This window comes from Amia ocellicauda, chromosome 8 (genome assembly GCF_036373705.1).
Source record: "Amia ocellicauda isolate fAmiCal2 chromosome 8, fAmiCal2.hap1, whole genome shotgun sequence".
NCBI lineage: Eukaryota > Metazoa > Chordata > Actinopteri > Amiiformes > Amiidae > Amia > Amia ocellicauda.
This window is the reverse complement of record NC_089857.1, coordinates 4,343,673-4,357,512: the sequence shown is the minus strand read 5'-3', so window position 1 is coordinate 4,357,512 and position 13,840 is coordinate 4,343,673. Positions and strand designations below refer to the sequence as shown.

The window sequence follows — 13,840 nt, the reverse complement described above, 5'->3', positions numbered from 1 at the left end:
TAATTGTATAGATTTAGTTTTTATTACTATAATTTTTTGGGGCAACTTTTCCAAAACTTGCTTTCCATTAGATATCTACAGCTTTCACAATTCTCAAAGAAACAAAATAATGAACAGGCAAGAAACTTAAATTCAGTGATAAATACCTTTTATGAGCTATATTTGATTGATTATAGGATCATCACCATCAAATGTAATTTAAGTAAGACTCCTTCATTTTTTAAGCCAACATTATGATCTCTATATTATAAGCCACAGAACTATGCTATTTTATTTTGCTCTGCCTTTATTTATTTTGCATTTGTGAAATGAGAGAAGGCCTCTGTATTGCTGATCAACCCCCTGTCATGCTCTGGCTGTGTTCTAGGTGGTGGCGGAAGGTGACCAGAGCTCCCTGGCCAACAGCAGTAAGGACCTAACTTATGAACTTCTGTGCACCCTGGCCAACCCCAGCCGCCAGGACACACGTGGCGTGAGCCAGCTGTCCGAGATCACGGAGCGCTTCGCTTTCTCCCTCCTCAAAGACACCGAGTGCGACGCAGAGGGCAAGAGGTGACTCCTGCTGTTTACTTCACCTTACAATGCGCAAGTGGGAAGGAAATATTTTTTTATTGTACTTCCAGAGCTTTCCTTCTGTGTTCTGATAGTTTTACATATGATCCAGTTAATGTTGCTCATAGGTCAAAAATGTTTGGGAGAGACCATTTCGTTTGTAGTAGTATTGCAAATACAGAAGAAATTGCTCAGCATCCATTTCCCCTCTTCTGCTTCAGACTGAACAGTAAACCTACGGAGCTAAAGGGACCAGACTCATGAATGGCTTAGTAGTTGTAGTAATTTCTGTTTTACCCTTGTAATGCAACAGTACATTCAACACAGTCTCTACAAACAAGCAGTGTTGCCCAGAGTGTACAATATTTTAGCGGTGTTAGACCTAGAGTCCTGTCATTCTTCTTGACTGAGACTCCTAATTAATTTTATGTTATTTTGCAGTCGAACTGACATGAGCCAATATTTTACCCTCAGGCGCTATGTTATTTATAAGTAGAGGCACCAAGAACTGGGTTGAATCAGTTCTCTCAAAAGCTGCTGATAACGCTGGAAAATATTCTATGATGTGAAACAATGTGCGTCACGGGGAGAAGACCAGGAGGAATGTTTGAAATGAGTTGGGGAAGAAAAGCAGGCAGGACAGGGCAGGGCAGCACAACACACAGAGGAGCCAGGCATTTCTTGTTTAGATAACTGAATACACAAAAGTTTTTTTTTATAGTAGAATCAAACAGGGAGATTAAAGATTACATGTGGAATTAGATAAAGGTCATTGATTTTCAATTTGTGTCTGTTAATGAGCTGTTTTTGTAATAATCTTGTGATACCACACAAGGGGCCATGTGCGGGTTTCTACACTTACCCTGAGAACAGAAGTCTTTTTGGCTGCTAGAAGTGGCTTGGCATCCTTTTCACTTAAATGGTCATTAAATTAGACAAAGATTATTTTTGGATCCGGTTGAAAGTACAGTGAAACAGCAAGCACTGTTAAAGCCAAATATTCCTTGATTGTTTTCTTTCAGGCTGAAGTTCCCCTTATGCAAATTGCCCTTATCCTTCTTTCACCTGTATGTATTCAAAGATTTACCCCTTTGGAGCCACTGATTAACATTTGAGGCAGAACCATGGAGATTATTGCTTCTGTGCACATGGATTTTTAAGTTTAACAAGTGCCAAAGCACACAGAAAACTAGAATGGATATTTTTGTTTAACGTAACAGACTTTGTAACTCAGAAAATACAATAAAAAGTATGCTACAAGCTAAGAAATAGGTCATTTCCATAAACATCAAAGCCAGAGGTCCTGTGATGGCCTGACGCTGGTTGAATGGTGATATCATAAGCAGTGAGTTTGCAATGAATTAATTAATTTGAAGAATCACTACAGACACAGCACAGTGCTTTGCTTTTCTGTGTTTTCAGAAAGACAGTGCTATTGTGAAATTAAATTTGCTTTGTCTCACCTTCCAGGGGCACGATTTTAGACACCTGCCCATACATCAAAATTGAAGCCTATCACTGGTATCCACAGCAGATCAACGGACACATTTTTGAGGGCAAGAATGGCGACTCCATCCAGATTCCTGAAGCTCTATTGGAGGTCCCACCTTCAGACCGTGTCCCTGTGGCGTCTTGTGAGAAAGTGCAATTCACAGAGTACAGCAGCCAGCAGTGGTTTCTTACCAATAGAAAGCATACTGCACTGAACAACAAGGCAAGTACTTAATGTGGGGTGCTAATAAAAAGCCAGGCCTTTTTCTTAGAAAAAATAAAAAATGCAGATTTTATGCTCTTTCAACACTATATCTTTTTCATTATGTGTTATGTAATATGTATTGATCTTACTCTCATAAGAGACTGCAGCTTTATTCGATCAGTGAAAGTGTGTTATACAAAATGCTTTCCGTTTCTCGGGCAGTTATGGAGTCCACCTTGCTGGTATAAGATTTGTTTGCTCTTTGTCTCTTCCCCACCCACCCCCACACTGTAGATTTTCTCTGTGAGTGTGCAGGGCCAAGGATCGAGAGCCCTCTCGAATAAAAACGAGGTGAAGTACCGCATCCATGCCACTGACCGGCGGATCAAGCTGCGGCAATCCCTGTGCCTTTTGTGGAACCAGGCTGCTGAGAGGTAGTAATCACTCTTGTAGCGCTTTCAAACAGCCCTGACCAGTGTCCCTGAAATCTGTTCCACACTGAGCTCTAAATAACGGCAACTAATTATACACATACCTGGACCAAAAAACTCTTGTCTCCAGGGTCTAATGTAAGTGATAATTTTGAAATGGATTTTGGCCCTTGAAGACTGGAATTTGAAGCACACTGGGCTAGACTTTTAAAATGCATTGTAATCTAATTCTATTAAGTCCTAAGCCACATTTGGTCTAAAGTTCTTTTCTGTGTTCTTTTTCTTGTGCATTGGACAGCTCTACTGTCAGTTACCTGAGTTCACCCCTTTTCATAATTTTTATTTATTTTTAAAATACACGTTCTGCAACATATTTTTAAAGCTTGATTACAAACCTGTTTGCACCTGTATAGCTCACTGATGACACGTGATAAAAGCTATATCTTGACCTAGCTGCTGACATTTCTTAGTCTTTAGAAACCAGGGGAGAGATGACTATGATTGTGACTCGCTAACACCATCCAATGAAAATTATTTCGGCATGATTTTTCTCCTAAAATCTTGAAGGCTTTGTACATGTGTCCACTTTTTGTTTTAATAATTAATGGACGATGCTTTTGTTTATGTCTTTCCTAGTTGAAGTACATTGACTTTGACTGGGTGATCTGAGGTCCTACAAAATACTAGGGATTGATTCAGATCTATGGCCATCACAGCTTGTGTACTTTTTGCTGTCCATTCACGGGCATTTCCTGAACTTCCTTCAATTGAATGTGTGCTAGTTCAGTACATTCTGTCCCTCTGGCAGTCCAGCATTCCAAGGATGATTGAATTGATTAAAGTGGGACCCTTGACTGGCCTTTTTTCCTGAACCAGTGTAGATATGACTTGCAAGGTCCTGAATCAAAGCATTCAAATGTATATTTATCAAAAGTGTCACAACTGATACAGCATAGTACATGTCTGTTTGAGTACATTATAGACACTAAAAAGACGGTACAGCAACCAAACAGACTGCCTCAACACATGTGGTAACACTATGCTATAGAGATTAAAAGAAAAAAATATGTCAAGCAAATATATGTATAAATACATGGATCTTTTCTTAAATCCATTAAAGCTGAAATTTTAAGAACACAGTCTGTATTATGAATGTACGATGCACAACAGTGCAGGCACTTTTGTTCAGTACTGAAATGAAAAGATAAAAAACAGCATGCATGCCTTTTATGCATCTCTTTCTGGTAACCCAGATAAAAAGGCTACACATTCAAACAGATCTGGTTCAATCAGCAACAGAGTTGAGTGGCAGCTACCTTCTGAAGTAAAAACTCTTATTGAAACCTCACAGGAAACCACATCTTTATAACTGCGGGGGACACACTTTTGTCTGATCCATATCTTTGACATGTGCTGGGATCATTAAGGTTAGAATTAAAATAGTTACTTGTTACTTGTACTTGTTATATATAATACTGTTGGTATGAATGGCACAACTTGTGGTTGTACTATTGCAGTTACCACTGAATTGAAAATTGCAAATTTGTTTGATCGGCTCTCAATATTTTGCAAACACATTTGAAAACCTTTGTTCTTTTACCTAAAAATGTTCAGTTATCTTTCATGTCCTAAATAACTCCCTAAGGGGACTATGGGACATTGCCTGTGCAATGGGAAGTGGTGAAAAACACTCAATACTCAATAAAGCTGCAGATAGGCACAGAGATATTTCTTCTTTACCTTTGGGGTTGGTGTAACTAATTAGACTCCAGCTTTTGGGACCACCTCAGGCACAGAAGGCCTGGACTGGAAGTAAGAGGACAGACCACAGTCTTCTGCATCAGGCATGACAGAGGAGGAAGAGACCCTCCCACCCTCTACCAAACAGAAGTTTCTAGCACTCCTGGAGTGTGCCACAGAACACCTGAAGGTTCCCTGGACCGCAAACTCCATTTCCCCACAGTCCTTCTATGTGTGGAGACAACACCACCAGTGTCTTCAAGACTCCCTCCCCATGTTGTATGATTTTCTCAAAGAGCTTCAGACTACATGGGAGAAGCCTGTGTCAGCTCTCGTCCTGGAGCGAGGCGGCGAGCTCTTTTTCAGGATACATGGGGCAGAGACATCCCAGTGGTGGACTCGTCCATTGCCAAAATAGTTTCTCTGCCACCAGTCTTGGCAAAGCCTCAGGATTGTGCCTGCCCCAAAGGCAATGCAAGATCACTGAAGGACTCCTCCACAAGGCCTACTTGGCTGAGGCCCTGGCTGCCAGGTTGGTCAATACCAGCAGCCTCTGAGCACTTTACGCACTTGAGGGTCTGCTGAGGTACCACCATTCTCAGGCCAGCCAGACCTTAGTCTTGCATTGGGCTTTTGTGTCTGAGTCCTTGCAGCATGGTGCCAGCAGTATATTCGGATGCATGGGTTAACCCTCAGTCCTGCTGTGGATGCCATGTTTGGACCACTCCCTCCATATCAGGGAACAGTCTAATCAAATGCCCCCCCACCCAGGATAGGATTTACAGATTCAGTTACATGGAAATTAATTTGAAAACGGAAGCATGGAATCTGCATATCGTGTTGTAATTTTGTTTTATTGGTTGATATCTCATTGAGGAAGCTTTACTCCTTCCTCATATTTACTTTCTTTTTGAAATCTTATCTTTGTTTGTTTGGCAGACCCCCAGCTAAATCACTTAATATAACTTCTTTGTAAAGGTATCATAATAATCTGTATAATGTTTAATAAGACTAGCTAAGTTTCCAATAAACTTCATCTAGTAAAAATTGTCTGTTTTCTTTATTTACTTTAAAAAGGCAAAAGTGTTCATTCAGCTAACTTCAGACATAAATAATACGTAGCTATTTTTCTGTGAAAAAATATTCTTGATGTTTTTGATTCTGTACCAACTGTGATGTGTCTACAATAGATTTGTATTCAAAGCTTGCATAAAGGTGGCATGTTTACCACCCCGTACACAATATACATGCAATGCACTGTAATTGTGATAGTAAAGTTAACTAATCCTCAGACAGAGACTGTTGTCCTATTAAGTCTATATCACCAATTTTTCTGTATTTGCTTCTTTGCAGCTGGTTATCAGATAGTCAGTTCTGCCGGGTGGTGGATGACACTACAAACTTTGTGAGTTGTGCCTGCTCTCATTTGTCCATCTACACAGCCTACGCCCAAGTGGATGCCCTCTCCTCCTACAACGAGGCCTTCTTCACTGCCAGCTTCATCTGCATTTCAGGTTGGTAGTACAACGTAGACACTATCCCTTTCAGGTTACGCAATGTGGCTTTGTTTGCACAGTTTTCTAAGCATTACCTCCAATCCAAAGTGAATTGTTCGCTTTTTTTGGAATTGTTATGGTTCTATACTTTAGGTAAACTGCAAAAACAATGAACATATTACTTATTTTGCTAGTTAAATATGAAACATGGCTGCAATCGAGTGAAGAGATGTTTGAATATACTGACTGTATAAAAAAATTAATATTTTCACAGGGGATGAAATACATAAACTGTAGATGGATTGGATACATCAGAAAGGGTCTTGTGCAACAAACATAAGGTCACCTATCTTGCTCAGGTTATAAATAGAAATAATTAAGACTGCAGCAATGTTTACTTTATTTGTAGCAAAAGCTATTTATCCTTAAAGGTATATTATAGCTGCATAAATTAATGTAAACCAATATACGCATGCAGATAATTCCAAATTGCCTTTTTCTATGTTCTCTACAGGATTCGCCTTGGCCATTTTGTCCCATGTGCTGTGTTCAAGATTCTCAATGTTTGCTGCCAAACTGCTCACCCACATGATGGTGGCCTGTTTAGGGACTCAGGTAGGACCCCATGGTATCCCAATTATTGTCGCAACCTGTAAAGCTGTACAAATATGGTAATATATGCTGTTGACATATTTAATTGATTTATACACATTGTATTTTAGGAAAAAACTTTAAATAATCAAAAAAACTATATTTGAAACATGTACATATTCATATATATATATATATATATATATATATATATGTGTGTGTGTGTGTGTAATTTCTCTGTCTTAAGCTAATCTCTGAAACTTTCACCTTCTTTCACCACCTATCCAATATACACACACAGAAACACTATATCTGAATCTCCTGCAGAGATTGTTATAACAAAGTATGAAAAAAAACAAAACAAACAACAAGTTTGGGTATGGTCACCTAACGAGATTTGAGTCCTCCCTGACAACAAAACCATTTTTCACCATCCTTTCCCATAAAAAGCTGGGGATGTGACTGTTAAACTGGTGAAAGAAAAATGTGGCTAGTTAGATGTTATGACTGAAAGCTCATCTGGTGTGGCCCTATGAATTTTAATGGGGTCGGTTCTTGTGCTTGGAAATTTCCACTTACATTACTCATCGAGGAAAAGACAAGGCAAACATCAAGCTTACTTAGCTCAGCTCCTGATGGCAAATCTAAGGCTTATTTTGTTATGTTTTTTTATTTTTTTATTGCAGAATTTAGCTGTTGCTGAAGACACAGGCACATATGGGTTTGGATGGAAAATTCCAACCTTTTAAATGTGCATAAAGTACAATAGATAGGATGGAGTTTAATTTTCTCTCTGTAACAAGTTGCTATTCCAGCATTACTTTCTGTGTACGTACATTTAGATTTTGGCCTTCGCAGTAGTCTTTGCGGGGGATTATGTTAAAGCTAGGGCTCATGAAAGTGTTGAGTTTTAAAACTTACTGTACCAAAATTAAACTTGCCAATTGAGTAAACAAACTGTTGCCTAAACCTCCACATGATGTTCCTTGACTTAATAGAATGCAATATTTATTTTTAAAGATCTTTCTGCTGCCAATGCTTTTTTTTACAGTGTTTATTTATTTATGTATTCGCTTTTTTTGTTTTATTTTTACTGTGGACAAAGTCACATTCATTGTGAATGTAGTTTTTATCTTAATCACTGGCTTGGTGAATTATGCACAAGATCAGTCTTCCAATATAATGTAAATAGGTGTACATGCACCACAAGGAAAAGCAGATCAATTGAACATGCTAAGACTAACTGTGCTAAGTGGCACATTCTGTAAAATCCTCTGACAGTGTAGGATGTGACCTATAACATATCATATTCAGAGTGAAAACTAAAATGTTACAATTTATAGAAATAGACATTTCATTCTACAAAAGGAACCTTCTTAAGATGAATATGAACCATGACCATAATCCATGTTTGCCTGTTGGGCTAGTCCAGACAATGGATAGTGGTGTTAACAAAACTGCCTGTTCTGTAAAATCTCGCTTAGGTGAAATTCCTGAAGTGGTATGGGCAAGCCAGGTATACCGTGTTGAACGCTGCATATACATAGTTTTGTCAAAGGGATGGGTTATAGTGACTGTTATTCCCACTCCCTGCTTGACAAGCATGGTCTGCCAAAACCATTTCCTAAAACATGGAGTTCCTCTCTTACACAAACATCCTGTGCTGCCTTCATCAGGAGCAGGGAAACAGACTCCTATAGCTTAGAGGGCTCCTGCAGAGCCACATGAAAGACCCTTCTGTTTGAGAGGAACCTGCAGACACTAGCTATCCTGTTGAGGTTCTTCCAACAGGTCACAGATGTTTTTTTAACCAGTTTATTCAATCCAGAGCTGTTATCAGATTAGTGAAAAAAGCAAAACAGTTTAATTTTTAAAATTCTATATTTCTATATTATATTATATATAATTTAAGTATTCTATATTCTATAGGTGTTTTTTGTCCTATGTGGCTTGTGTATTAACATTGATTTGCTGTTAGAAATAGCAGTGTGTACATTTTTGGAAATAAGGACCCAACCTTCTTTCAAGGCCTGCAGTAGTTTTAATTGGTTTAAGTAATTATTCATATTCTTATTGTTATTATGAATTTTATTTCTCAGAACCTCAATGATGGAAAAGAATAGTATATGTTTTCATCTCACAAAATGCTCAATGACGTTTCAACTATGGAATATTTCAAAATAACGAGTTCCTGTAGATCTACATTGCCTACATTCATTTTTTCTTCATTTTCAAGATTCTGTTAAAAAGTTCATGCTTATTTGTTGCTGCCAACCCTAACAGCAAAGTGGAACAGGTGAAAGAAACTGCACAACTACATGTTTATATGATTATTAATACTGAATACTTAGTTAGGTGGTCTGCTTTCAAACTACATCCATACAGTAATAATTGGGTTATAATTAAGCCTTTTTGGCCACTAAGCTTTCGAGTGAGCCACTTTTCTGGCATCTGTACACAGCCTGTCTTTTAGTGATTGAACCTCCAGTCTAAAACCCTCCAGGCCCATGCACCTGTAAATCCTCTCACTACTTATATTTAATTTCATAACCCTTAAGAGCATTCCTTTGTCTGTCAATCCACAGCAATAACTGTCAGAAAGCCATGGAAGGGCAAATTTCTTTTTTAACACTAAAATGAAGGTGAATTGTCATTGTAAGAAGGTTATAAATCAGAACAGACCTCTCGGCCCATTAGCAGATTTGGTTTGCAAAGGTACGACATGTTTTTTCAGGCTGTTTTTTGGTTTCTTTAAACTTTTTATATCATTTGATTACATTACATACATTTTATTAAACATTACTGTTCATCTGCCTGCTGGAAATAGTTAATAAATAATAACATATTGTTCTCAAATAGATGCATGTTTTTTTAGCCAGGTTGTATTTTTGAGTATACTTATTTCACCTTAAATGTGGAGAATGTATTTTCTCTTCCTAGCAAATGGAATGTCAAAATTAAAACACTTGATCCATTTCCTCAGCACAGTCCTCCCTCCCTGTGTGCAATATCCATTACATTATCTCTGTCTGTTGAAAAACTATTTTTTCTGGGGCACTGTTGTCCAAGAAATATAAGATGTGAATCATCTTGACATCTAAGGCATTGAAAATTCTTTACTATACTTTTTCCTTTGTTAGTAACTGGAGCAATTTGCTGAATCATTGCACAAAGTAAACTAGTGAACAGTGTTCCCTCCCAGTTGCAGAGTCAGTCTGTGGAACACACCATATTACTATATCAATTTATTATCAGCACCTGCTCTGTCATAGCTGCCTTGCCATAGCAACATCATCTGCGCATTTATATATCCTTTTGTATAGCCAAGATTAACAAGTCATCATTTCTAGGAAATTGAATGGGATGGTAGCTGGCCTTTGTTGCATCTAATTTCCTTCAGTTTTTTTCCGCATTTTTTAAAGTTGTATCGAAATGTAATACTCACCATGGCCAGTAGATGGTTCTGTAACCTGGAAAATTACTACGAAAACTTGGATGGTTTTCATTAATGATAAAGAAAACATTAGTACTTCACAATGCAAAAGAAATATTGAAATACAAAAATCAGTAAGTGTATTTAACATGGAATTCGTTATGTACAGTGGTGCTACTGCAATGACACTTATGGACATGGTGCACTTTACAAGTAAATACATGGTTTAAAGTATAAGTAATCAGACTGATTGCTATATGTCTTTGCTCAAACAACATTAAAATGGTAAATGTTCATGGTGCAATGGGCAGTTTCCCATGCTTTTTCCAAAGCTTATCAAATTCGGTTTTCTATGCTTTACCATGATTTTGATTTCACTTTGCTTGACTGCACTTTGCTTTTACCAGTGTTTACACATAGTCATTTTTGTAGCATTTTATGTTTGTTTCTATCAGAATCAATTGTTCACATTTGTTACCACCGTATGGGTGTCAATGACAACTAAAATATTGCATGCAGTGGAAATTTACCCTGGCACAAGCCTCACCTTCACTTTGTGTATCAACCACATCGATGTTCGTCATACAAGCGGCAATAAAGCATATTTACTAGGTGCAATCAGCAAGTGACAGCAATAAACAGTGATTTTCAGAAGTACACAGTTATCTGTGGACTTAACAGTAATCACTGTTACAGAATGCTGTTTCAGTGCTCTCAGTTCCCTGAGTTGATAGGCCGATTACATAGCATGGAGACCCATTTAGTTTAAAGTAAACTAGTTAGGGACTGTTCTTTTTATGAAAATGTAGTCTTGTCTACAGGCCAAATGCTGGGAAGTAATAATGTGGCTTCACAACCTTTCCATGTAACATTCCTCTTATTTGTGATTATAGTTACAGCAAATTTACATACATAGAGTCCTGCCCTCGGCCACTTTGTTGAGTTTTAGGTGTTGACTGTGGAGGGCTCTTGATTCTATTTTCAGTTCTTAAGACCTCAGTGAAGTCAGTGCCTTCAGTTATGAGGCTTAATGCAGGAGCGTTTATCTGGACTTCTCACAGTTTAATAAACTTTTCTTTGTCTTTCTTTCTTTCTTCACTTGTGGTGTATGAAACAGTTTTCAGAATGGCGTTATACTTCAGGGATCATTCTGCATCTTTATCTCTGTGTAAACCACATGAGTAGTATATATATATATATATATATATATATATATATATATATATATATATATATATATTGGTAATGAGTACTGTTAAAATGCTGTGGCATTGGTATTGTAGTTCCTGTCCTTGTGTGTTGCTGGATCGTTGTGTCACTATGAAAGGGTTCATACTCCTTGCTGTTTGTATGCATCTACTTGGGGGGTCTGTGTGTTCTGTACCGCAGGGAGACATCGTGGATTAACTTTGGGATGATTCCAGACAAGCTGTCTGTTACTGAATTAAGACATTATGTTCTTGCTGAATATTTCTGTTTAATGAGTATGGTCTTACTCTATGTTTGTTGTTAACTTTTGTTAACTTATGGTTTGGGGGTGGGTGTGGAGGTTGTTTAAAAAAATCTACATTACATAGATATAGATATGTAAACGTGTGTGTGAGTTTTCAGTAGGTAATATAAATAAATACTGGTTAAATAAAGCTTGAAATCATGTAATCTACTGTTTGGTGAAACAATAACTTGATCGGTTGTGTGTGCAACCACGGTTATCTGAGAAAGAGAATACTACCCAGAGGAGGATGGGATATTATCATTACCATGGGAACACATGAACACATTGTCTAACAAAGCTGCCTATAGGCTTCTGTGCATTGTCACTCGGGCAGAATCTGTTTTAACTAGTACAATGCAAAGCAAAGCTGCCTAAGGCCAGGCTCCTTCTCAATGGCTTGGGTATTCTGCATCCCATTCCTTTTTGGATAGTATTCTCTTTTCAGATAACCATTGGTGCCTTCACAACCTATCCTTAGCTTTTGAATCAAGAATACTACCCAAGAGGAATAGGGTGCAGAATACCCAAGCCATCGTGAAGGAGGCCAGCAGCCGACAGATAAGGAAGCCAGCCCCAAGGCCACAGCCTGCTAGGAGAGGCCTCAACTAACAGCAATAGACAAAAGGGGGGAACAGGGACCTGCACACCAACCATCGGTTAAACAGGAGCAGGGCCACAGTACCAAGCTCTACTGAATGAGAATAAAGTGAAAGGGGGTGGAAGCAGGAGACAACAGAGACCTCCACACCCCCGCAATATAAAGCCAGGAGCGGGTCAACGGTCACTCTCTACTGGAATGTAAAACAAACACATAAGAGAGACAGGGGCCAACAGGCAGCTGCACAGCACCAGTCAGTAACATCAGGAGCAGGACTGCCAGTCCAGGCTCTGCTGGAAAATACTTAAAATGAAAAAGGGAAGGCAGGGAGCAATAGATGCCTGAATACTTACCAAAACTCGGGAACAGAGTCAAAGGTCAAGCTCCACTGGGAAAAAAACTATTATGCACTGATCAAGGCGTAGGGACCACAGGTCCACACATCACCAATCAGACAAGAGCAGGAGCCAGGGCTAGAAGCCATGCTCCACTGCTCATTGCATGCAAGTAATGCGTGCATTGATTTTTTGGGAGGGGATCGTTTGATAACAGGTACAGACGAGGCCACAGCCTACAGGATGCACAGACAGAGGCTGGCAGACAGGTACAAGTGTATAACAGAGGAGATGGGAAAGAACACCAGTAGCATGTGCCACACAGGCTACTTAAGTTCAGCTGAATCCAGCACCAGATTCACTGTAGAAGGAGCCTTCCCGTAACATTCAGTATGTTGGACCTAATGAAAGTGTGCGGTGATGCCCAGCTTGCAGCTGCACAAATGTCAGTCGAGAGGGCACCTTGAGAAAGTGCCCGGACAGGGCAAAGGAAGTGCAAATGGCTTTCCTCCTCCAAAGAGAAGGGAGGAGGATGGAACGCCATCAATTCCAACAGCCTGTTCTCATGGAAGGGGCAGAGATCTTTCGGAAGAAACTCAGGGTTAGGTTGAAGCTTAACCCTGGAGACATCACTAGCAATGTGAGCACAAGAAAGATGTATGATGGCCAGCAACGAAACACAGTCTTCAAAGACACCCACTTTGGCTCAGCTGAATGAAGCTGCTCAAATGAGGCCTTGAAAAAGCGCTTCCAGCACTACATCATGGAGCCAAGCAGGGAGAGTGAGAACTGCATACGTGCTCCCATCAAGATCTGGGATGCTATTTCTGGAAGGACTGTGAGCAGTAAGAATACTGCAGCCTCACAGATGGAGCTCTCGCTGCCTGAATGGTGGCCTTGACCGCATCAGACATTAAGTGTTTCTGTTGAGGAGCGGCAAGAAGTCTGGGTAAGGAGGCCCTGATCCTGAGACAGCAGGTCCGCCTACAGGCACCGCACTCATCAGGGAGATGAGGCCCGAGAACCAAGGTCTGCGTGGCTACCTGGGAGGAACCAAAAGCACTGTCGCTCTTTCTCACCTGATCTTCTCCAGCACGGCCAGGAGAAGAAGCAGTGGGGGAAATGCAAAGAGGAGACAGAGCAGCCACTTTTGTGCCAGAACATCGATCCCCAGCAGTCCTGAGTGGTCTCGGACAGAGATCCATAGTGGGGCTACACGATGACTCTCGTGTGATGAACAGATCCATGTCCACTCTGCCGAAGCGGTACTAGACATGCTGCACCAGCAGTGGGTGGAGATGCCATTCTGAGGCCAGCGGACTGGCCAGGGAGGTGGACTGCTCTGACAGAGTAGAGCTGAGGCTACAGCCTGAGGAGAAGGCGGTGGTCCAGGCGATTGAGTGTGGGCAAACACAGACCTCCCATAGTATGGCAACTCTGAATGGCCTGTGAGATTGTGCACTGGGTGAGCAC

At 39.9% G+C, this 13,840-nt stretch overlaps 1 protein-coding gene across 1 annotated transcript in view; it reads left to right on the top strand.

Moving 5' to 3' along the window:
• Positions 1-13,840, top strand: part of adgrv1 (adhesion G protein-coupled receptor V1) — a 175,885-nt gene that overhangs the window by 95,791 nt on the left and 66,254 nt on the right. The window contains exons 79-83 of the mRNA XM_066711856.1: positions 368-552; positions 2,023-2,266; positions 2,543-2,682; positions 5,773-5,933; positions 6,430-6,530. Coding sequence (XP_066567953.1) covers positions 368-552; positions 2,023-2,266; positions 2,543-2,682; positions 5,773-5,933; positions 6,430-6,530 — 831 coding nt within the window. The remainder of the gene's footprint in view (positions 1-367; positions 553-2,022; positions 2,267-2,542; positions 2,683-5,772; positions 5,934-6,429; positions 6,531-13,840) is intronic.